Source organism: Anomalospiza imberbis, chromosome 5, assembly GCF_031753505.1.
Source record: "Anomalospiza imberbis isolate Cuckoo-Finch-1a 21T00152 chromosome 5, ASM3175350v1, whole genome shotgun sequence".
Classification (NCBI taxonomy): Eukaryota; Metazoa; Chordata; class Aves; order Passeriformes; family Viduidae; genus Anomalospiza; species Anomalospiza imberbis.
The window spans coordinates 66,144,155-66,169,217 of record NC_089685.1 but is presented as its reverse complement, the minus strand read 5'-3'; the positions used below and the strand labels follow the sequence as shown (position 1 = coordinate 66,169,217).

The 25,063-nt window shown below is 35.9% G+C and overlaps 1 protein-coding gene across 4 annotated transcripts in view; it reads right to left on the bottom strand.

Moving 5' to 3' along the window:
* Nucleotides 1–25,063, bottom strand: part of CDK17 (cyclin dependent kinase 17) — a 92,967-nt gene that overhangs the window by 22,863 nt on the left and 45,041 nt on the right. For all 4 annotated transcript variants that reach the window (XM_068191682.1, XM_068191680.1, XM_068191683.1 and 1 more), the window contains 2 exons: nt 19,870–20,034; nt 13,567–13,700 (listed from right to left, as the gene is read on the bottom strand). In XM_068191682.1, the coding sequence (XP_068047783.1) occupies nt 13,567–13,700; nt 19,870–20,034 (299 nt within the window). The remainder of the gene's footprint in view (nt 1–13,566; nt 13,701–19,869; nt 20,035–25,063) is intronic.

The window sequence follows — 25,063 nt, the reverse complement described above, 5'->3', positions numbered from 1 at the left end:
TAAAAATATTTTAGACACTGAAAATATGATAATGCAAGGTAGATGTAATTCTATTACAGAATTCCTATTCCTTCATTCTCAAAACCTCTGCCTATGCCATTTTTTGCAACAGGTCCCATGACTTTACTTCAGAGATTCATGTGACACCCTCAGTTATAAACTGAGACCTTCAACTGTACACTTCCATGTGGTGCTCCACGGTAGGTAGTACAGCCTGAGTGCAAGTACTTATGGCTGCAAAGGACAAAATCTGTTCCAATTTGGGTAACCCCCCCAAAACCAGTAATTCACTTTTACATAAAACAACAACCCTCATCTCCACCCCCTGCAATGTCTTTCTTTTAAAAAACCCTTAACAACACACCCCAATCTGAAGAGAAAAGGAGACTTTTTTTTTAGAATTAGAATACCTGATGTTAGTAACATTTCTTTCCCTACATTTGTAATGTAGTAGACAATACATGACAGTAATTGCTCTTTTTCTCCCCTCAGGAAAAAAAAAAAAAGTATTAAGTGCTGAAAGCCTAAATTTTTGCCATGTTATAAATAAAATCAAAACAGTATCTATTCTCCTTAACTTTCTTGAGCTGAAGAAAGATTGTTTTCTGTGAGAAAACCATAATGATTTCATGGAAACTGCAGTAGATAGTTTATAGATTTTTCCTCCTAACGATTTACACTACAATACTTCCAAAAGTCATGCTTATTTGGCTATGTTAGAATTTTAACCAAGTCAAGACTTCCTTTTTAAAACCATAAACCTTTTATGACACCAATATTTGAAAGATTATAGAATCATATATACTAAGTCTTCTTTGCATTACAATTTTCCTTTACCTAACTCCCTAAAATAGACAAAATGGAAGAAAGTAATTTAGACTACAAACCCAAATACCTGAAGGAAGGAAATTATGATGTCGAATTTGTCTATACCACCTTAATTTCTCCCAGTTTTTGCAATAATTGAAGCAACCACCTCTTGGGAAAAGCAAGCAATTATAATTAAATGCTATACAGTAACACGAAAGGCGATTCATTAGATGTGCATGAGAGGAATAAGCAGAACGTTTCCTAGTGGCTAAATAGAAAAACTGGAAACTAAAATTACTTCAGTCTGACAGAGTTGAACAACCCAGTTAATTTAACTGAGATAATGTTAAAAGAAAAGCAAGAACCTACCAATTTTGAGCCTTAGCTGCTCAAGACCAGGCAGTCTGCTGACACTCAGGCAGCCTGGTCATCTGATGGCAGCAGGACACTTGTTCACCCACTGTGGGCTGATCCTGGTGAACAATCAAGTCTTCATCCAGTGGAGCTCACTCTCTGCTCCCACAAAATGCAGAGAAGACTGAAGGATGGCGAGGAGACTTGTGGGTGTAGGTAACAGCATTTTGACAGGGAAAGCAAAAGCCGCATGCCCTAGCAGAATGGGAAAAGGAACTGATTCACAGCTTCCTCTCAGCACACAGGTGTCCAAGGGCTTCCCGGAAAGCTGGGCTTCAGCATGCACATGGCTCAGGAAGTGCAAGACAAATGCCACAGCCACAGATGTCCTCCTTCCTCCCTCCTGCTCCAGCTTTTATTGCCGAGTGCCATGCCAGATGGCACAGAATAGCCCTTTGGCCAGCTGGGTTTTGCTGCTGGTGCTGCTCAGCCTTTAGCGCGAGTCTGGCCTGGTGTAGGAAGCCTGGACCTGCCCATTCTATGCCATTGCCATCTCTGCCCCCTCTGTTGCTCCTGCAGCCATCCCACTGCAACCCTGCTATGGCTGCTTCACCAGCAGCAAAACCTGCTCTTCTAAAGCATATGGCTTGCTGCTGTTTTGGTATGACACCAGGCTGGAGGGTCAGCAACAGTAGGAAACAGGTTTTGAAGAATTTCTAATTGTCTTAAATCTCTGTGCAATTCTGTGAAGCAATGAGAGGCTTTCTGGTCAGAGGACTTTGTTCACACTTATTTCAATTACCAACTGAATAGAATGACCTGCTAGCACTTCCCATAGAAAAGAAAAAAAACTAAAAAACTTAAACCAAGGTATAAAATATTTTGCTACAATGCTGTTTAAAGAAGTCATAAAAAAAAAAGTAAAATTAATGGCAGGACTGAATTTTCCCTATGCTCTTTGAGACTGTCAACGCTACAAAGTTAAATGTCCCTTTTTAACACTAATTTTGCATCCCTTCATTAATCTTCTAAATTTTTGAAAGCAGTAAATTAGAGCAACTCCCTATGCTATTTTATATATCCTTTTTTAAACGTAACAGATCTGTAAGTGGTGTACACAGACCCTTAACTCTAAGAGAGAATCTGGGTACATTCCTTACAACTCTTAAGAAGCAAGGGTTAGTGAAATGCAAAACCTTAGCTTTTATGGGCAACAAAGTACTTCAGGTAAAACAAATAACCTTTTGGAGAACTGAAACTATATTATTTTCTTGTATTTCACTTAAGATTTTTTTTTCCAAATGAGGTCTAATTTATGAAAAAGCTTTTGTCAATTCATAGCATTTCCTAGTTAATTCTTTTGTACTTAGCTTTAGGGTCAACTTGCAACAAAATCTATCAGTATTCAATAAATGCGGTACTCTAAATGATCAAATGCCTACAGTTAACTGTATGTTATTTAATGAGTTATTTTTTGATCCAGTTCCACATTATACTCTGGAGAACATATTCAGCCACCATTTGATTTGTTAGGGAAACTGGAATGCTTGTGGCATTTTCCTCCTTCTACAACTTAAAAACACATTTTCTACCCTCATATGCAATGCTTATTCTCAGTTTTCCTTTACTACTGGTATTACTGGCAGAGAAATGCATTTATTTTTATAATTTGTCTGAAATGAATTTCACATTTGTCCTACTGTGCTTCATGGCAGATAAACATGTAAGCATTTGTGACAATAGCATCACTTTCTTTTCTGTGGAGATAAACTACCCTAAATTGTGCTTATCTTTGTCATCTATTTCTAATGCCAGCTACAGCAAATGCTCTAAGAAGAGCTACACTTTGTCCAGCCTTTTCTTTCATGTGGCTAACATCCAACTGTGTTGCTGTAAATTGATGTGGAAGTTCTGTCTACCACTGACTACTCAGACTTGGGCACAAGAAAAGGAGGCAGGAATTCCAACTTAAATTCTGCAAGTTCTGTGAGCTAAGGAATTTGACATTGTACGTAAACAAACCTGTCTTCTAAATGAAAAACAAACAAACAAACTAAATACAACCTTGCCCCAAACTTGGCCTGTTTTTCACACATATAAGTAAATTCCAAGAATCCTAATTTTTTTATTTCATTACCTCTGGTCCTCTCTTGGATGGCCTAAAATACTATTGCTAACATCAGCTTCTTCACTTGCCACCCACAGTAAATAATTCACAAGACTTTAATACTAGAATTTTGTTAACACATTCTGGTTTTCATCTCTGACTGTCAACTTTTTCCTTAGCTACCTATCCTCTTCTCATCTCCTATTTCCATAATACAAACTTACCAGCTATTCCCCTTTATAATTGCCTGACTTGACTAATTTAATACTATATAGTGCCACACTGTGACACTTTTCAGGAAGTCTCATTCCTGACCAACAGGTAATTTTCAGTCCTCTTCAACCCTGTTAAAAAATATATCTATTTTTATTTGTGGAAAGTACACTGTTAACATTTTCCACTTTAAATCATGTATCATAACAAAAAAAAATGCATGGATTTTGTTAATTCACTATTTTTTTTTTGGCCAAGATTCACTATACTCTTCAGTTAATTTCACTGAAGTTGATAAAGATGATTCTAACTCAGGATAGACAATGTTTGAACTCTACATATTAAAACTGCTCTAAAAAGAAGCAACTTGAAACAATCACATTTTTTATGTGAAGTTTGTCTGTCTTCTATCAATTCAAGTCATTATGTCTTTGACTAACACCGCACATTTGGAAAATAAACAATATTTATGATGAAACAGAAAAAACATCATTAAACACAAAAATACATAACCAGAAAATTGCCCCAGGGAAGGTTTTGTTGAGGTCTTCCAAGTCCAATTTTAACTACACTACAAAAAGCAAAAACGAAAACCAGACTACTTTTATTTTTAACCTGCAACAAATGTGCCAATTTGCAGAGTGCTCCTTTCTCGCTCCAACAGTAAGTCTCTCTTGTACCTACTGGACTGCTAGTGCTGCTGATCTTTGAACTGATAGGTCATTTCACACTGCTACCACACTCAAAACTGCAACTGCAGCAAGAGAAGGAAGAAAGAAAACTTGAAGGGAAAACCCTGATAAACATCAGGCTCTTCACTCTTACTGAATGCTTCATTTAGCAAACCTAACAGCTGAGTATCTCCAAAGCCAGTATTACATTGCCTGCGGCCAGATGTTCCCACTGCTTTTGGAGGAGAAAGGGCTGGGTGTAAGAAAGTCTCCTAACTACCTCTTCCAAACAAAGGAACTGATAATCTACTGATACAAGGCTAGGAGCCAAGGGGAGTAGGAAGCTGTGTCTGTCAGCGGATGACACAAGCTATACTGCCAAGCTACATCATTATAATACCAATCCTTATTCCTTTGGCTATTCTGTTTATTGGTGAGTTACATTTCCAGACCAACCATTACTTAAGGTATGTATTTACTATATGGCAAGAGCCAACTTGCTGGTCACCTCTCCCTTAAAATTTTAGTTTATCTTTTAAGAGTTGATTCTGCTAAATTCCATCCATGGAATTTTGTTGCAGCCTCACAAAGAAAAAAGAGTTGTTCTTCGAAATCTAGCGTCTGACAGCCCAAACAATCCACTACGGATCAAATGAAAATGCTCTTGTGTAAGCACTGCTCTGAATTAGCCTTCTCACCAGTTTTAGTGAGCACCAGTGAGACATCTCAGCTGCAACCACAGGCTGTTCACTAGTAAGTCATTGTGCTTTTGTTCACTGGAGAATGCTTAATGCCATCTAAAATACTGCATCATATAACCCTCAGTGCAACACAATTCAATTTCATTATATGCTTACTGTAAAAGAACCTCCCAAACCAACCAAATTTTTACACTGTTCTTTCCTTGCATATTTTAACTAAGAATGCGTGTTATGTCCTACCTCATGATACACAACGCAAACAAATTAATTTAAATTTGTGTCAGTAAGAATTTAAACATTCTCATATACAACTTTTAAGCATGCACTTTCTGCATCATTTTAGTATCAGATACCATGTGGAATTTTTTTCTGAAGGTTGCCTTATCAAATCTCAGTGCATTTTTGTCAAAAGACAGCACAGTTGCAGCCAACTGGATCCTCTACAGAATTATGACATACAACAAGACTGCTAGAGGCAAAAATAAATACATAAAAAACTCCAAAAAACCAACCCCAAACTAGAGAACATATTTGTAAAAAACTATACTTTGTTTACAGATCTGTGGATCTTCAAGGTCTCGAAGAAAAACACCAGCATACACATGCACTAAAAGGAACCTATAGCATCCTTGCAGCACACTATTTTAATACCTTTAAAAATAGGCTTCAATTGCTGTAACCAAAAAGACTATTTTAACAGCTGGGATGAGTTATCTATACTGGTCTTCTTTATATGTATATAAAGCCATTCCCCCACACAACTGACAGTTTTAGCTAAAATTTCATTATGATGCATAAAGTGCATTCTTTTTCTGTGTTAGCAGCGTGGTTTATATCTGAATATTACATTTTTACTTTATACTTGAATGTTGTTATTGTTACTATTTTACTGAAAACATTAAATCACAATTATTCAATTACTATTCTGCTAAATTTGAGGAAAGGGTAATCAAAAACCTCTTCTTTTAGCAGCAATGGTGAAAATACAATCCTAAGATCCATCTACAAAGGATCGCTGCTAGATCTCGCACCATAAATCCGTGCTGGTTTTCAGCAAGTCTGTTGAAATCCAACACGAATTGAGAAAGTGTCCATTTGGGTATGAATCAAGGGACTTTTTTACTTTTGGGATAGAATTGACCCTAAATACAGTGGAATTAATTCATCAATTAAACCAAAAGGTTTTTTCCAAATATTCTAATCGAGAACAGAAAGCACTTTCAGGCATTTTATCATGAGATTGAGCCCGCGGGCCATTTCAGCCTCAGAAGAAATACCAGTGACCACAGACAATGCGTGTTCTCTGCCTCCTGCCCAACACAAACACAGCTTGTCAGATTGGATTTTGACATGCCAGGCAAAGACAAGGAGCCAAGTGTAATCAGTGAAATATTATTATTACAAATTATAGGGTTAAATCTCTGGTTTGGGACTAGGTGTCACATTTTCCCAGCACATCTACTATCATTAATCAACAAAGCAAGGACTTTACCGCTAGTAGCTGAAGAACGTTATTGCCAATATCTACAGTAGCTATGGCCCTCAAATAAGAATGTAAAATACATAGAAATAATATAAAATTTAAAAGTACAGAAACCAGTATTGCAAGCATATATCTTTGTTTTTATTTACTTTAGCACCAAGAAAAACTTAGGAAATGTGCTAAGCATCTTTTCACTAGTATTTGCAACAATTAGTATTTTTGAAGGCACAAAATTAGAATTACAGGCCAATAGGTTTTTTTAAGCAGGCAAAAATATGAATTCTAAACACTTTCTTTTTCAAAATACTTTTAGTGAGAATTTTCATTTCATGGATATGATGCTTAGGCTACCAACTAGCTGAAAAAAACCTGCTCTTTCACACATTTTTCAAACAAACCACAGGCTATTGTTTTATTTACTTCATTTCTCCCATTAGTTTTAAAGAGAAAGGTTTAAACTGTTCATCACAAATACAGTTTTCAGAAATTGCATTCCAGAAGCTTTTATTCACATCTAATGAAACCAGACAAAACAAATACATGTGTCAGAAAACCAGTTTTGAAAAATATGAGAAAGGAGAAATGAAAATCAAATGTGAGACATTAACTGTCCTTCCAGCAAGTATATAAATACACAGGAAATTTGTGACATATTATACCAGAAACACTTGAAAATTCTTGTTCTGTTTTTCTTTTGGTTGGTTTTTTGACATTGTTTTGGTTTTTGTTTGTTCCTTTGTTTTGGTTTTTGTTTTGTTATTATTTTATTGTATCAGAAAACTTGTCACAAAGTGAACTTAGAGAATATATGGAAGAATATAAAAAATAATAACAACCATAAAGATATCATGTCTGATTTTGTCTGCCTGCTAAATTACCACCTATCAAGGTACCACTGTGTAGCATTAGCCGCAATATAAACCCTGCTGAAGTTCAGGATCTGTAGCTGTGTGACTCAGCTGTAGGTGCTGGGCAGGAACAGAGACAAATAAAGCAAGCCCTGCCTCACTTACTACTACACCTTCCTGATTTTTAAACATGGATTTCTGTATGTTTTCATCAGTTTCTGTAACATAGTAACAAGAGAAACTGCCCCGAAAGGAAAAAAGGTAGCACAGGTTACTAGCCTGTAAGAAAAATGAGGCCAAGAGGAAGGAAAAAGAGAAACAGAACACACCACTGCAAAAACACAAACTCGGACCTTTAAAAGAGTTCTGTGTGATATTAATTACTAACACTAGCATTTACATCATCAACAACACTTAAAGTACCAAAAGGTAAGTCCCATGAAAAAAGTGGCTAATTAAAAATAAACCAACTTCTTGAATATGAAAATGGAAAATCTGACCTTCCCAGACTAAAGTGTGGCTGGAGTACTGGGTATGAAACTGCACCCCATTACTGACTTTGCAACTGATGCACTCATGTGATTATGAGAGATGTTTTATAGATGACTGAACACGTCCAATGTGATACTAGACTACTCCTAACTGGAACTTAAAGGAAATCCAAGACATCAAGACACAAAACCAAAAAAGCATATATTTCATCCTTATCGAAAGAACATTGCCTAGTGCAGTAACTTTTCTAAAGGAGCGTTTGCAAGTGGAATTCAAGAACTTTAGCACCAGAATGGCAAAGGTTCCCAATAGAAGGGCAAAAAAAGTGTTAATTGCTGGTAACAAAGGCCGTTACCCTTTAAAAAGTCTAGTAAAAGGCATATTAAAGTCATCGGTTATCTAAGCTGAAATTAGTTTTCTAGTTGTAGTGTCAGTGTTCTGTAGAAGAAAATGAGTCTGCCAATCAAATAGATCAAAAGGAGATCCATCAGCTTAATCAAAACCATACTAGTAATTTAGACCATGCACTTAGGTTTTTAGAAGGGGGCTTCTGAAATCATCAAGGGTCAGGGAAACGTGAAAGTGGGAGTTTATAAAAAGGGAGTTTATTTTCTAGTGTAACCTTGAAAAAGGTTGAGAAAAATGATACAAGCATGAGTAAATGGAGATAGTATAGTGACCACTGAAAATCAAACGAAATCTTGATTGTATTCAGCTTCAATTTTTTTTCTGTCTAGTACTGAAATTCTCTAGTAGGTGATCATGTGCTTAGATTCATAGAAGTGACAATCAGAAGAAAAGCTACTGCTTTCTCAGGAGTCAGAGAGAAGCAAGTTAGACAAAACCCAGTAAATATGGCACAGATAGTTCTGCAGCTGCCAAGCACAGAAGGAAGGGGGAAGGAAGAAACTTTGCTCAGAGAAGGCCCCAAGTAGTAATGCCTGCTTGGTATACAAGGAAGCCTCCTATATCTCCTGGACGGCAAGATACCTAGGGCTGAATGCTTAGGCTTTCTTGGATAAAGTGCCTTTCTGCTTCCAAAACTAACTGCAGAAGAAAATACTATACTGCCCATGACCAAACTGCATCCAGTCTGCTATTCAAGCATTTAAACAATTGAACGGAGCTGAGAGTGCCCTATCTGCACTTGAGAATGGAGACCTACAAACCACATTCTAATCTGAAGCCTATGAACAAATTCTGAACACTTTTATCAGCTGAAACTTCAATTAATTTTGTGTATTTTTCTTAGGAGAAAGTACACTTGCCCAGGGGGACCAACAGCATGTTGAGTTACTCAGGCTGTGTGTCAAGACCCCCTAAGCAGTTATACGCTGGTAAAGAGTGAAGCTCAAAGAGATCTTATTTCTCATCTACATTCTTACTTTTGGAAGGTGATCATCACAACACACACCTCCCTACAGCATCAATTTGTAGCCTTTGTATTTCCTTCTGTTCAGCTACAAGTACTAACCCTGCTGCTAATCCCCTCAGGGGAGAATTATCCCCTATAGCAGTGTGGTAGGAGCAGTCTGATCTGGAACACACTTCTGTCACTAATGTGACAGTCGGATGGATAAGAACTGTTTCTCAGGATAAAGTATCTGGGAAACAGGCTGGTGAACAGTGGGTTATGGCCCTCTGCCAGTTCACATGCTAAGACAGCTAACAGACCTTGGACTTCTGGGAAAGGGAAACAGATGTTTCAATTTGCACAGACTGCTTCTCCTTATTTTTTATCCACCACAGCTCTAAATGATGCACTCACTATCACCTGCATGGGCATAGGGCCCCCAGAGAACACTTACAGCTTGTAACACGTATTTATATTATTGCATTACTTCTTTATTTATCTTAATGCATTACTTCTTTTCCAGCAAAATCAAACTGAAAATGCTTTAAACTATAGTTCCATGATCTGGAGAAATGTTTCTCATTGCATGATCAAAGCACCTGCACTTAAAATAGTGTAGACATTCTTAAGCTGTATCACTGACACTTGAAAAAATTAATCCATTTTGTTTGATAAACAATTCTACTGACTTAGTACATAATCATTAATATTAGCATGAGAGTAGAAGACATTTTAATTACAACCTAACAGCTGTTTGAAGCCAAACTCCACACAATAGATGCTCACAAGTACTGTCAGCATGGTTCCTGCCTGAACGAGTGGAAGGAAGGAGAAAGAAAAAGAAAAAGCAACTGCATTACTGACAGTTTGTAGCCTGTGGATTACAAGCAAAATAAACTTTATCTAGGCAACACAATGAGACTCTGGTATTTTCTCTTTGTCTTCTAAGCACATGATAACAAGGAACAATCATTAAAAAAAAAAAACATCTCGAACGACAATTGCAGCGCTGTCAAATTCAGAAGCAACCACATTATCATCTCCCTGTCACGCTGGCCTAAATTATAACTGATGGGGGAATGGGGGATGGATATAACAGACTGCGAGCTGGTATTTCCATGGCTGCTACTGTGCATGCAAAGTTTTTACCCCAGCAGACTTTTCACTGGAGAGCAGGGTTCTTTCTCATTGCGCTATCACCACTTCCTATTTAAAATGTTTCATACTTAGGGTACATTGCAGTATGATGATCTCCTGTCTAAAGCAGGACAATTTAAGGTTATAAAATTTCTGCTTTCTATTGCTATGGAGATTCTGCTGTAACAAACACGTTTTTCATTTCTCTCTCCACTGTCTAATTTGTATTTCTCTGCATAAAATTTTTAGAAAGATCAAGTTTTACTTCCCAACAGAATCTTTCATATAATATGCAGCAGAGAATTCATCTGCTCTTTGTCAACATTTTATTTGTAGCTATGCATTATTTAAATGCAGTGGGGATAGACGCTAAAAATCAGAATGCATATTCTAATGGACAAAATGTGTAAGGAATAATTTAATATTTTTTTTTTTCCTAATTAGCACTGAGTACAGTATGCATTTTTTTAGCAAGCATTTAATAAAATCTAGTTGGGTTGCTAATCTTCAGAATTCTAGAGGAAGTTCAAGCTGAGCATAAAAAATTCGGTTATATATACAAAATTCCTGTAACTAAAAAGGATGTGTCAAGGTTTCAACTTTACCTGATTAGTCACCTTCAAAATGAATTAGGACTTCTGTCAATTCAGCAGAAAGAGTCAAACATATATAACCAAGAAATTACGTACAAAACCATTATAAATACAGCAATTATTGGTCAAACTAAACACAAGAAAGGACACAGCCATAGTGTGACAGGCACATTCATCTTAGTGAGGAGGAACAAGGAATATTGCTTTATCGCATTATCCAACTGTGTATGTTTAATCAAATACATTCTACAATGGATTTCAGCTGGGGCTAATGACTTCAGCAGACTACAGCAAAAACACTCTGTCACACACATACTAATTGACTCCAACCTGCAAGGTATAGCATACACCTATAACTCATCCTAAATGCCTATAAAGGGAGTATGTCCTCAGGCTACCCAATGTCTAGAGACAACAGATCGCCACCAGCCATCAAAATAAAACTGAAATAATAGAAACTTACTTCCCAACACAGATTGCTTTGTTCTCTTTATATAATCACATTGCTACTACTGAATCAGCCAGCTCCATGGCACAAATCCCACAAGGCATACAGGCACAACTCTTTCCAAGAGGAAAGAAACCTTGCTTTGGCTCCCTCAAAGGTCAAGGAAGCAAGTGAGCCCATTCCACAAAGAACAAAATGAGTAAAACTGGGTCTTCTGTGGATTTACATCTTGCAACTCAACTCGTATATGTATATTGTGGTTTTTAACTAGCAGTGGATACATTAGCAATGTCTCCCAATGCAAAGCTTTTTTCACAGAAATTAACAGAGAATTAGAATCTGAGATTTCTAGCCCTCTTTCAAAACTGACAGAAAATGACCCATGGGATAAGTAGAAGGAGGAAAATACAGGCAATGTAATCACTTAAAAGCCTTTTCACTTAGGAAATGAGAAAGTTGACTGAAAAGATAATCATTAGAAAGGTATTTTAACCAAAGCTATGAGATTGTTGCATCTTCCTCCCTCTGGAACGCACAAACAGGTACACGTCCAATTTAATCTGCTACAAAGTACTTCTAAAAGGCAAACTTAAGTGCACCAAAAACATCTCTCATTCTTGAAATTCAGAACTGAGACTGTTTGCACCCATCAGCATGGAATCTTACAGGAAAAGTCACTGTATCAATACTACAGTGAATTCAGGGAAACATTACAATTCTTACAGAATATACATGAACAGATGCCAAAAAACCATTCGTTCTCTTGTTGGCTGAGCAAGTCAATGAAGAAATAATGCTAATTTCAACAGTCAGAAGCAAGCATTTGGAATTTAGAGGAAAGTGAGAAAATTAGCATTGCATAAACAAAACTTTAAAGCTTTCCAAAGCCTCTTAAACAGTAATATTAGAATTGTTTTACAATTGAAGAGGCAAAGGAAACGATGCTTTTATTTGAAAAAGAAAACCTTCTAAAAAATTACACAGGAATTTCCTGACCTTTGCTATTCCCGAGTTCTTTACTAATTTCTTTTGGAGTTTTTGAATTCCAATACAAAAGAGAATCCTTTAATGGTTCTTAGCCCTCTCTGGAAGACTTGATGGGTTTCCATTTCAGTTTGTTAATTTTATTATGAATCATTAATTTCTTTTTTTTCTTTCCTGTTCTAAATATGCAATTCAAAATGGAGAAGAAACAGACAATGAACAAAAAGTAAATAATAATTTTAAGTAATATCCTTGATTTTTAGTTTCTCCAGCATACATTCTGATAAGCATGTTTTCACAATGACTTTTTTCCCTAATTTAAGTATCCTCCATAAACCAATAAACCCACCTTTGCTCTCTCAAGTAAACTTCAGCAAGCAAAGCCAGGAGAACAAAGGTCTTGGATCAAATAACAGAAATTTAAGAATTTGAATACAAAACCTCCCATGTGCTAGAAACTATCTAAATAATTAATACAACTAATTCACACATTTTTGAAATCATATCTGCACTATATGCTTGGAGACTTGGAATTCCAAGCATAACAGAATGCCTCACAAATAAAAAAAATTTGGCATGTACACTCTACTGTAACTTATCCAAATCAGTTTTTCCCAATCCAGTATTTGATATGAGCCTTGAATGAAGATTCAAAATCTTTCAGCTATGCTTATTGCTATGTATACTATAAAGCAGCAACTGCAAAATTCTACATACTTCTGAGACATCATTATAACTGTAACTTTTATACACTCTAGAAAAAGGGAAGTGCTCTGTTTTAGTTCACCAAGGGAAATGACAACAAAGCAAGCACAAGGGTGGCTAGTATTCATAATGAGACCAATAAATAAAGGAAATTATGTGCACAGTTATTCATAAGGTACTTTTCCTCCTTTTGTTTACCATCCTGTAAAGTTCCGTTCATGAAAAAAAACAGGAAGAGAGAAAAAGGCTGAAGCAGTCAGGACCATCGCTGCTGCTGTAGCATTTGTTTTGCAAAGACTAGAAAAACAGTGTTAAGTAAAAAATATCTAAACCATGTATCTTCTTGAATACATTCAGTGGCTTGCACACAACACAACAGAAAGCTATTCAAATGTCACACTTAAGAAATTCCTCCCAAAAATTCAAGCTTCAAAACATATTTAGGTTTTCAAAATTAACAGCCCATAAAAAGTGCAAGATAACCATTGTTTTGTGTGATAAAAGGAGACAAATTTAAATAGCATGAAAATAATGCTCTCTCCATGAAATATATGGCGGAATGGTTGGTTACAGTTAATTGAGAAGACAACCAGTTACAACAAACAATTAAAGCAATCCCCAAGTCTCCTGTCAATTTAAATGATCCTTATATGAAAAGTGAATTACCTCCATTGAGATTCGTCTGTGTATCCGGTTCCTGAGACAAACTCCTGTGGGAGACTGAACTTCATCAGATGATGTTCCAGAAGCTTGGTCACTTTCCCCATCTGACCCCATTTTCAAATTTTCATGAACAATATCTTAAAAATAATCCAAAGAATTGAAAATAATTAAACAGTAAAGCATCAAACAGCTCTTTTGTACAGATGGAAAAGAACTGAATCATTACTGTGCACTGAGTTACACAGCAGAGTCAAAGACTCATCACAGCCATGGCAGTCTTGATACATACTTTCTATGCGTCAGAAATAACCACAAAATGAATAATAGCATTACTTTATAGGAATTCTATGCAAACTTATCTGATCTGTGGCAGAACTCAGTTTTCCAAAACGAAAGACAGACATTCCAATCCCAGCTGTAATTCCAAAAAGCCAACTCCCCCTCCCTGCTTCAGTTCCTAAAATCCCTCAGTACCACTTCTCTTTTAGCTGCTCTTGGATATACAACACAGTTGAGAATAATTAACATTTTCAAATCAGACTACCTAATGATAGTAACCTAAAAGAATCTTCAGAAAGCTTTAAAGTTCTACCAAGGGATATAGTTATATTTTCAGAAATGGCGAATACAGAAGCTTCAAATGGAAAATCCCCTGACATCCATGTGCAAAGTCAGGGGATGTATTATAACCATCTAAATCAAGGCCCACAACATACAAGTGCATTCAGTAGACAACTTGACTTTTAAGAGCCACTAAGTGAAATTTGTGACCTTATGGAGAAATTTACCTAACTGCTTGAGTTAAGTGATGCAGGATCTTCATGTCAACTGAAATTGTTAATTTTTAAACAATCCTTAAGATTCATGCATATAAAAGCTTGTGTATATTGTATGTACACATACATATATACATCGCTTTTAAGAACCAAAGGATTTTTCAGACTTTGGGGACAAACACTGTAGTGAACAAAAGAAAATCAAGGCAGTGACATTACATAAAGAGCCAAATGGTTTGCAAAAGGACACGTGGGAAATTGGTCATACAACTAATTCACTATGAATAATGCTCCATCATCAACTTTGAAATACCTGAACTCCAAAATTACTCCATAAATTAAGTACCTATATACATAAAGTAGGATCTTCAAAAGACACCAGTTTCCCTGCTGTCTCCTGATCCTTGATAGAAATCATTATCTTCTACCAGGTGTAAAAGAACTTGAGGAACAAGTAAAAATCCCAGAACTCTATCCCTAAAAAATGTTAATATTAACTAAACACAATGATCAATTCAGCCTTACCACCAACACACCTGGAAGTATTTAACATTTACAAAGCAGTACAGCAAATTAAAAAAGCCCCCAAAAGCCAAAAGAGAAACTGCAAGTTCCACCACCATCAACAAGCAAGAAAATTGGATTTTCTGGGGAAAAAAAAACACCATTAGGGCTATATTTTGTTATCTGCACATCTTCTAAAATATTTGTCGAGCTTGGCTCACATAGAAGCATGCACACTTCAAAGGAACAAATTCGTCCTCAGTACAAACAATTTCATTTTATGGAAAACAGAATGGATATAAAGATTAATTTGTAAGTTATTAGCAACACATATTTTAACTCAGAATACTGTAATTAAACATAAACAAAGCATGCGTCTCATGCACAAAGCAAATTTTCCAGCAATGATGCAGATTTATATTGGCCTTCTAGTAAAAATCCACACTGAATCAGAATTTTCCCTGCAAGTCATGCTCAGATTTGGAATAATTTAAAAAACAAAAAAAGTAACCTACACTCCTTATATCTCCCTATATAATAAGCCATCTTCTGATTTCAAACAAGCTAAATATTTATCAATGCTTCTAAAAGCATGGCAATTTGAACCACAGGAAAAGATTATCAGAACGCAGTTCCTAAAGATCAGCCTTAGTTTTGAAGCTAAGCAGAAAAAATGTGACTCTCTTTTGCTAAGTCTCTAAGAAATGTCTTATTCTCTGTAGTGACTTGACAGCTATCTTTTAAAAAATCTCTAACAAACTGTGGAAAATTAATTTTATTAATATAAAAGCATTATTGAAAACAATACTTGCAGCAAAGCTGTTATGCCAGCACTGTTATATCTGGTATAATAGCACACTCAGCATATCATTGCTTTAATAGAAACCCTCTTTTAAAATACTTTTCTGAGAGGTCATGTGATCCAATTTAGCAATTACAGCTCTTTAGATTTTGTTAGTAAAATGAACTGTAGCAGCTACTGACATTTGTGCCCCAATCTATTTATCCTCACGTTAAAACAAGACCATTGGTTGGGACCCAAAGCCTACTTTCTTTACGGAAGCTAGGCAAGGGACAGTTATCTCAGCAATCTCTCAAAATAAAAACCGACAAAATTAAAGCAGTACTGCATTTTAAGCCATGGTGCAATTACATAATTTCTTTTTTAGAGAGACTGACACTTTAAATAAAGTAATTATGGGACTGATACGGTCATATTTTTCACATTTAATTCATAAAAGCATTTGTATTATGAAATTACTAGTAAAAAAAGACAACTGGAAAAGCAATGCTCAGAACTACATAGAGCACCCTAGTTGAATAATTTTATTTGTCAACTTCTAAGAAGATCGCCTATGTAATAACACACAACTAAGCACTATTTCAAGAACTAGTACCACAAACCCATATATTTGTGACAGAAAATGTAGCTGCAAGGAGATTCTGTTCTTTATAAATCAGGAATGTGAAGACAAAGAGGGTCTGCACCATTCAAGTCTAAAAATGCAGTATTTCAAACTTATATAAGATGATGATTTGAATACCACTGTGATATGATTAATTCTGGTAAGTCTGGTTAAGCTACATACCCAGAACCAAGAAGGTTTATGCAGGATACTGGCTGGAGCAAGCAAAAATGTATCATTAAGCACGTGCATTTCCAATTGGCTAAATACCCAACTGCTCCTATCTATAAGGGTTTGCAGATGTTTTAATTATTTTCTAAATTGATATAATTTTAAGCTTTTTAAAAATAACTTGACTGAGCTGTCATCTGATATAAAGGCATCCTTTTATTTGATTCAATTAAAAAGGCATTAGTCGAGCCTCATGTTCATTATTTTAATGGCATAAACCCCAGACTAAGGCATTAACCCAGACATTTTAATCATTTCTACACAGGTGCACAATGATGTTTAAATAAGCAATAATGAAAACCATGTAAATATTTCCCTAATTTCTCTAAGTCTTTCTATAGACAAGTTTACCTGCATGAAAGCTTGCTTGCATAGTCTTCAGAGATTTTAATCATTCAATAATGTATTGAATTGCTTTCATTGCAATAACAAGCCATTCTCTTACATAGATTTTTGTTTTAATGTACTCTACAAATCTTATTAAATATCCAGAATGGCCATGTAATGAAAAGCTAGGTGTAGATGACTACAATATAACAGGGAAACTATAGAAGAACATTTAAAGAAAAGGCTGTCCTCAATTCTGCTGTGAGAAACTCACCACAGAAGAAATTAATACAGGGAACCTGTGGTGCAGCAAATGAGAACTCCTCCTAGTGAGCCATAATCAGTCACTAATTAGTACTGAGTCAGACTTCATGATCTTTCCACCTTATTTCAAAATATTGCAAAAATAATCATGTGACTTGTATAACTGATTTCTTCCATGGTGCACTTTTCCAAAGCTTACTTTTCTATGAAGTAGCTACACTGTATGATTAATTCCAGTGATAATATAATTCAAACTGAGGAAGACCATAGTGAGAAACTGCCTTTGCCATTACCATTACTGAACTATGAATGCTGTATGGCAACATCATTCCTTTCAAATAATGACAATGAAACAAAACTTCTCCATAACTGTATCAACACAACTGGCAAAAGCAAGGATTAACTCTCTCCTGGCTGTTACTGCAGTTCACCACCAGGGCCAGCTTCAGCTAGTTCTAGACATTCCAAGAGTGTCTCCAGAGGTGATGTTAATATAAATATGGAACAAGGACAGCTGGATTCGTTCTGCATTAGGCCACGTCAGGTCCAAAAAAGGTTTATTAGCTGTGGCTTCATCACGGACTGCAGCAGCTAAATGTTTCCAGAGGTACAAGACCATAGAAGCTGTACAGATAAAAGTGAACTAAAAAAAAAAAATCTATCAGATAAACCCTCATTCAGTAGTTTCACAATCTGGTCTGAAATCACCTCTATTATTTAAAAACATCCTGGTAACTGAATACTGAATTTTAAAATTGCTAATTTTTTTTTTAAAAGGCACAGCTCAAAAATTTTTCCCTTAACACTGCATTTTACAAAACATAAAGCTAACAGAGAATTTCCAAGTAGAAATTATTTTTAAAGTATTTTGGCATTTTACACATTATCACAACTGCAGAAACTCAAGTTCAACACTCAAACAGCAAACGGAAGTCCAAAATCCTCCTGGGCTACTCAATCCATTTTTATAGTGATAGTATAATTTAAACACAGGCAGCATGAAGATGCATTTGTGGCACGTCTCAATTTAATCTTGTTTTCTTTAACGACATAAACATCCTCTACCTCCCATGAATTTGTGGTATTTCAAGGATATATTTCTGATATCACTTTCCTACCTATGAAATAGAGGAAAAACTGTAAAGAAAAGAGGGTGGATGAAGAAAGCAAAGTCTCATGCAGTGTAGCATATTTGACTATTTTGTTTCTGATGTCATTATCCCAACAGGGAAAACCTCAGCTTCCTGAGGTTTAATAACAATTCTCATATGGCAGGAACAAAAGAAAGAAAGATGTGAAAAAGGAGCAGAAAGAGAAATTATGATTGCATACACTTGTACTTCTGTTTTTTACCACTAGATAACATGCACAAGTAGCTTGTATTTCTATCAAATAAGGACTTAAAAAAAGGCATTATTATATCCAAAGCAAAAAGATGTGCTTAACACAGATATACAGAGCAACCAGGCCCAGTGGAAAGTGTCCTTGCCCATGGCAGAGAGGTTGAACTAGGTGATCTTTGAGGTCCCTTCCAACCCAAACCATTCTGTGATTCTATGATACACTCTGTACAAACATCTATTCCATACTGCTTAAAAAAATTACAACTTGTTAAAGGCAACACAAGTGAGAGAGTACAAGCATCTCTGTACTCAAACAAGTTTGCTGCTCCTGTACTTACTTAGTTTACATACATCTAGTTTGACAAATAACCCATAAAGACTACATATTCAGATAAACACAGATTTCTCTAACTACACAGTTTTTTAAAACTCTCTCTTCCTGTTAGATTCTTGGCAACTCAACTAAAGCTTGGTTTGGCAAAAGTGAAAAAGTAAATACTGTGTAGAGGACTTGAGTGAAATCAGAAACTGATACAGTAGTCAAACCGTGCAGACTAAAACCCGTTTTCTTGTGTGATAGCAACAGCTGCTAGAGTAAATTCAAAAGCATGTATGTCTTCTTTCAGTTGGAATGGTAACTAATGCAGTAAAAAGGGATTATTTTGAACATGATGAGTGGTATTACACCAAAGGAGGATATAAGTGGTTTGACTACTATCTTGAAGAATCATAGCTTAATCTCAAAGATCAGTTTATCACACTTCTAAAGGAGGGCAGGAGATTGAAAAAATAATAAAAACTCTAATTAAGCTGTGACTTGCTCTCATTTTCTAGTATCAATTAATTAATCATAATTTAAAATAACATAAAAGCAGGATAAAACATTAGTGGTGACTGGAGGCAGCAACATGATAAATTACTTGAAGAAGAAAAAATATTTCATAAGTTATTTGCTTCACGGAAGCACAAATATAGCTCAGGACCATAACAAAAAGATAATTATATTTGAGTTGCCTTAATTTGTCACTGAAAAAAACATTTTTTTTCTCTAGAATAATGACATGTAATACAACAATTCTTTCAAAATTCCACATATAGGACGATTATCCTCTGTTTTTTTCATGGTACACTTATTGTACTTCTTGCCAATGCTTAACTAAGGTGGATACATGGGTTCCTCAAAGTATTAAGAAAGATTATTTTGTTACTTTTGTAACTTTTAAAATTGTAAACAATTCATGGGTGTTTTCTGTGTGCTCTTCTAATTGCTTTCTGCCTGAAAACCTCAAGAGACATTCAGCGCCTTAAGAACCAATTTCTTGAACTCCAGAAAAAATTACTGCATACTCAGGGATTTATTAAAGCAGTAAGAGCATCTGTACCTCATGCTATGAATCAATACCAACATTATTTTTCACAGAAAAATTAATTGAAACAAACAATGAAGGAAATTACCTAATCTGCTCCCATTTCTGGGCATTGCCATGAAAGAGCCGAGGCTGCCCCCTATGACGCTGTGTGGTCTCCGTAAAGGGGGCTTCTTGAAAGATCCCGTGTATTGGTGGAGAAATGAGTGCATGCTGTGAGACGTTGGAGGCCTGCCATTCTTCACAATAGGCTCTACAGTTCACAAGGGTCAAAATATTCATTGCCACAAGCAAGAAGGATTGTCAGGAACATGCCAGAAGAAAAAAAACAGAAAGAAGAAAAAGAGTTAGTAAACAGGAAATCACCAGTCTGGTAAACTTATCTTTCATGCTAACAGTAGACCACCATACTGTGGCCATTTCTCTATTAACAAACAAGTTCAAAACACGGCATTAAAGTGCTACCCAAACTTAATTTTACTAAATCCTGTCACTCTGCTGGACAAGTAAATGCCCTGAATATGCAGTCTTAGAATGTCAATAAAACCACAACACTGTAACTATTTCCTTCTGTCTTACTGCACAATGTTTCAACTTTACTTTTAAACAGGACAGCTGTTAAATCAACTATGATGACCAAATTCAACTATAAGCCTTCAAAAATATTCTCTCGCTCAAAATTCTTGTGGGTCGCTAACACCAAGGCCTTGCCAGTGGAGATCTTTAGAAGTAACCATATCTGTCTATACCTCCTAGAGCTGTCACGCCGTAATTAAGGTTATTAACTTACAGGGTATCAGAAAAATTAAGCATTTAATTTTTTATTTTGGCTTTCTACTGGATTGTGTTTCAGATGGTTCAAAGATATTTTTAAGAAAAACTTATTGTCATTGATAAGCATTTTCTAAAAGAATGAAGCGCTAGAAATTTTTATATCTCATTTACAACTGTGAGCAGTATTTGGGTATTCATGTTCCCTCAGCAACTTGACTCCTCACATATGCAACTAGCCCTCAAGGACAGACATGGTCCTAAAAGCAGGCTAACTCTGAAAACACGAGGGGTTTTTTTACCCCCAAAAGAAGCAGAAGAGATGCCCACTTGCATTGACTGTCATGACAGTGGACACAGCAGAGCCACCAATGATGTCATTCATACAAGAAAATAAAGACGAAATACTCTCACTTCAAAAAAGGAGATCAGAGTCATCTGGCAGCTACATGCAAGTATTCTCCCTATACTAGAAAAAGCTATGTCCAAAGAACAGTTGAGATTCAAGTAATTCTGTTTTTCCATTATTTAATTCTTATTAACATTACAGATTCATGTTTGGTATTATTCAGAAGACAGAAAAGGCAGTAGCCGTGCACTGAGCAACCACAGTGTGAGTGTTACTGAATGGAGCAGCACCCACTGGAGCCACTGCTCCCAGGGTGTGCTCAGAGCTTCACTCATGCCTCTTCGGACAGGAAGCAGTATGGGATGCTATTTTATCACTCCACCTTATATACCTACACGCAGGGATCCCAAAATCTCGCTCTCCCTTCCAAAAAAAGGGAGCAAGAATAATATAGCTAGAAGAACATATTTATGGAAAGCAGAATTTCAATGGTAAAGGAAAGGAAGAGCAACAAATGCCGAATAACCTAAGGGAAACAGGATCCTGAAGGGAACACCCTCTCTCCCCACATACACAACAACCTTCTAGACACATTATTATGATAAGTCTGAAGCAGAGACAGAAGTACACAGACAGAATTACCCAAAGACAGGTCAATGACCCTAAGAAATAATTATGCAAGGAATTTTTGCTTATAAACGTGAATAACACAGTGAGACAAAAAACCAAAAAACATTAACTCAGCTGCTGCAGGGAAAAAAATAAAAGCCCTGGGGAAAAAATATGCTGCGGACCGAAAACAGAAAGAACATGTCAGCACTATTACATATCTGCCTACATCCTTTCATTAGCATCCTTCATAAACACAGCATCAGAGTGGGTGAACATGAGGAAAAATACACCATACATCTGTGTATATGTTTGTAAAGTATGACCAGGGTCTTCAAACCTCTACATATCTCTGTCCCAAATGCTCATTTCTGTTCTAATAGTTTGCATCACCTTTTTGACTTAAGAGTGGTACCAGCTTCCTTGTTGCATGCCTTTAACAGCAGATTTATCCTAGGGCAGCAGGCAGCAAATTCCTCATCAATTTTTAATAGAATCTATTACTAATTCCACATGACAGGACACAGGTTCACATTCAGCACAACTACTGCTTTTGGTAAGTTAACATCTGCTTTTTGCTTTCCAACTTTCTTGCTAATTTAATTTGAATTTGATTAAGTTTCTAGTCTAAACACTTCACATGAGTTTACATGAAGTGGTGAACAAATGAATAGTACCTTGTATGTTATGGCTTTTGTTCACTCATGGTAAAAGCAATCTATCTTCATCAACTGTGCAGTATGTAAAAGAGGCTAGAATTTATGAATACACTGAATGTTTACGTAGAGATTGAGTTTTATGTTCATTACTAATATAACAGCATGATGTGCAGAGATAGCTATTGAAAAAATCTGTTTTCCTTATGGCACTGGTAAATTTATATGTATTTTACAGTTGTAAAAAAAATTTCTAAAATATCCTAACATATGCAAAGTTCATCTCAAATATAAGGATAAATACAGATCACATTAATACATAAATGTATATAAAAATGAAAGATAAATGGTTGATATGATAAGATCCAATTATACAGAAATAACTTTTGCCATCATAGGCAACTATTACCTTCCTTTACTGTCCTAAGTACTGTACGAAAGTGTGGAGCCCATTACAAAACTTTGCAACAGTAATTTAGGTCAAGTAGTAGGACAGGCATAACTACTGGCAGACAGTGAAGTGAAGGTTACAGAAACACTCACATGACATTGTATTTCTGACTAAGACAAGTATTAATACTACTGTTTATAAGCAGGGGTTTAAAATCCCGATACAGGTTAATTTACAAAAAGGAGGGATTGTACTGCATGTGATGGTATAATACATGGGCTTACGTTTTAGAAAGTATATTTGTCATAAACAATTCAGTGTGCATTGCTGTATATTAGGAGCTTCTAAAGAAATGGTTGCATGAATTCTGCATTATGTTACCTCCTCCCTGCAAATGTGACAGTAACAGCCAAGAGCTGGAACAAATATTGAAAATGATCAAGCAAACCTTTGCTGGAAATTAATTTACAAGAGTGTTTATTACAGTTTTCATGCATTTATGAGATCCAAGAGTTAAATAAAGTGCTTTTGAAAAAACTATTCAACTCTCTCTCTCTCTCCAAAGACTCACAAGTACTTCTTTTAAGTTACAATTTCATTTAATTCACATCCGTTTTTTCCAGAATTATTATTACATTGAATCACTATATTTAAAGTACAACATGGCAGTTTTAAGATGCAAGTTTAGTCAACTGTCTGGCTTTGAATAAAATGCATCTAAACTGTAAAAGTTATATGCCTTTACTACATATATCTATAAAAACTACTTTGTGTGGTTTTATTTCTGTAATTATAGGTTTGATTCGTCTTTAAAAAATGTTTCCCCTGTATAAAACTCATAAACATACCTTACTTTAGTGCCACTGTACTCGGTAAATATAACTCAGTAACCACATGCTGCTGTTGGTTTGATACTCAGGTACAGGCAAAATGAATGATGGAAATTAAAAGGTGAGTAAAAAAACACTAAAAAATTCACTGTCAAGTGTGTGGATCTACTGCATTTTGAGATCATGTACAAATCTGCTATTCCTCTCTCACGTAGATTACAGCATTAGAAGCATGACACAACCCACAGACTGAAGGGCTGAAGAGGGCACCTGGGAATCCGCTGCATCCACCACCTCCTTCAGCACAAGAGTGAAAAAGCCAGCCATGGCAGGTTGCATATTGCACACAAAATAATTCTTCTGTGGAAGCTCCCTGCCACAGGATGCTAAAACTACCCAAACTTGCAAGACTCAAGGGGAGACTGAATAAGCAATCTGCTCAGGGTTACTAACCACACAAAGACATGCCTAGTTCAGTAAGCCTCTGAGCTAGAAACATACAGTACACTGGGGAAATTATGCTGTACTTTGCGCTCTAATCTTGCATTTGTCCTCAAATGTCATCCTCAGAGACTGGAGAACAGACAGGCAGAACTCCAGCTGTCATTACAGCACAAGACTTCTGCAGCACCTGGGCACTTCACTTGTTGTACTGGCTGTTGCTGGCACAACCATTCCAATAAGGGCCTTATATCCATTTATCTCCAGCTCTCTTTCTTCACCCTACACTATAATCTGTAATTCCAAACTGACAAAACAAACTGATATGGAAAACAAGCTGAAACAGACTTCTCAGTGGCTCTTCTTAAATTGTATTTTGCCATTTGTTATTCTATTCTCTTCTTATTTTGGCTACAACATCTTGTAATCTTAGACTCATCTTCCAAGGAATGCCATTTCAACACTTTCCTTTCTTAGGCAGCCTACTAAACTATTATGCAAATCTACTCTTTTAAGTGTGAAAAAAGTTACAAAACATTCTCAGTGAGAATATTTATAAATATACTAATGTACAGGATGACCACACAGTTTTCTTTTCATTGTCCCTGAACAATTTATGCAACAGATACCCTTGAAAAAAGTATATTTACATATGCACATTAGTTTTATATCTATAAAAATGCACATTCCTTATTTTAAATACCACATCCATGTTATCTTGCTTAAATGTGCAGCTTCAGCAAGGTTTAAAATTGAGCAATGGTGACTGTGCACTGTTGTATTACTCGATGCTTAAGTCTGGTGAGTGCTGAGCTAACCCTTTATATAATTTGGAACATTTTCTTGTACTTCTCACATTCTGTCGTTCAAACCTCTGTTGCTATTGGCATAACCCAAAATAAATATAACAGCACCATTCAAAGAAAATACTGTTCAAAACACAATCAATCAGCCTGGCTTAATAATAGTTTAAGAGCAGCCTGGCTTAATAATGGTTTAAGAGTTGCTGCATCATGAAATGTTTTGGAATACACACACATATTTTAAGAGAACATTGTACTTAGTGAGGTATCACTGCTTTGCTAAGTTTGAAATAATGCCAACACCAATGCTAACAAACATACAAACAAGAAAACAACACAAATGAACCACTGAAATAATTCAATTGTGAAGTGGCATAAATATATATTTGAACCTAAGTGGAACTCAATTTTTTTACTTCATAATTATGAAAA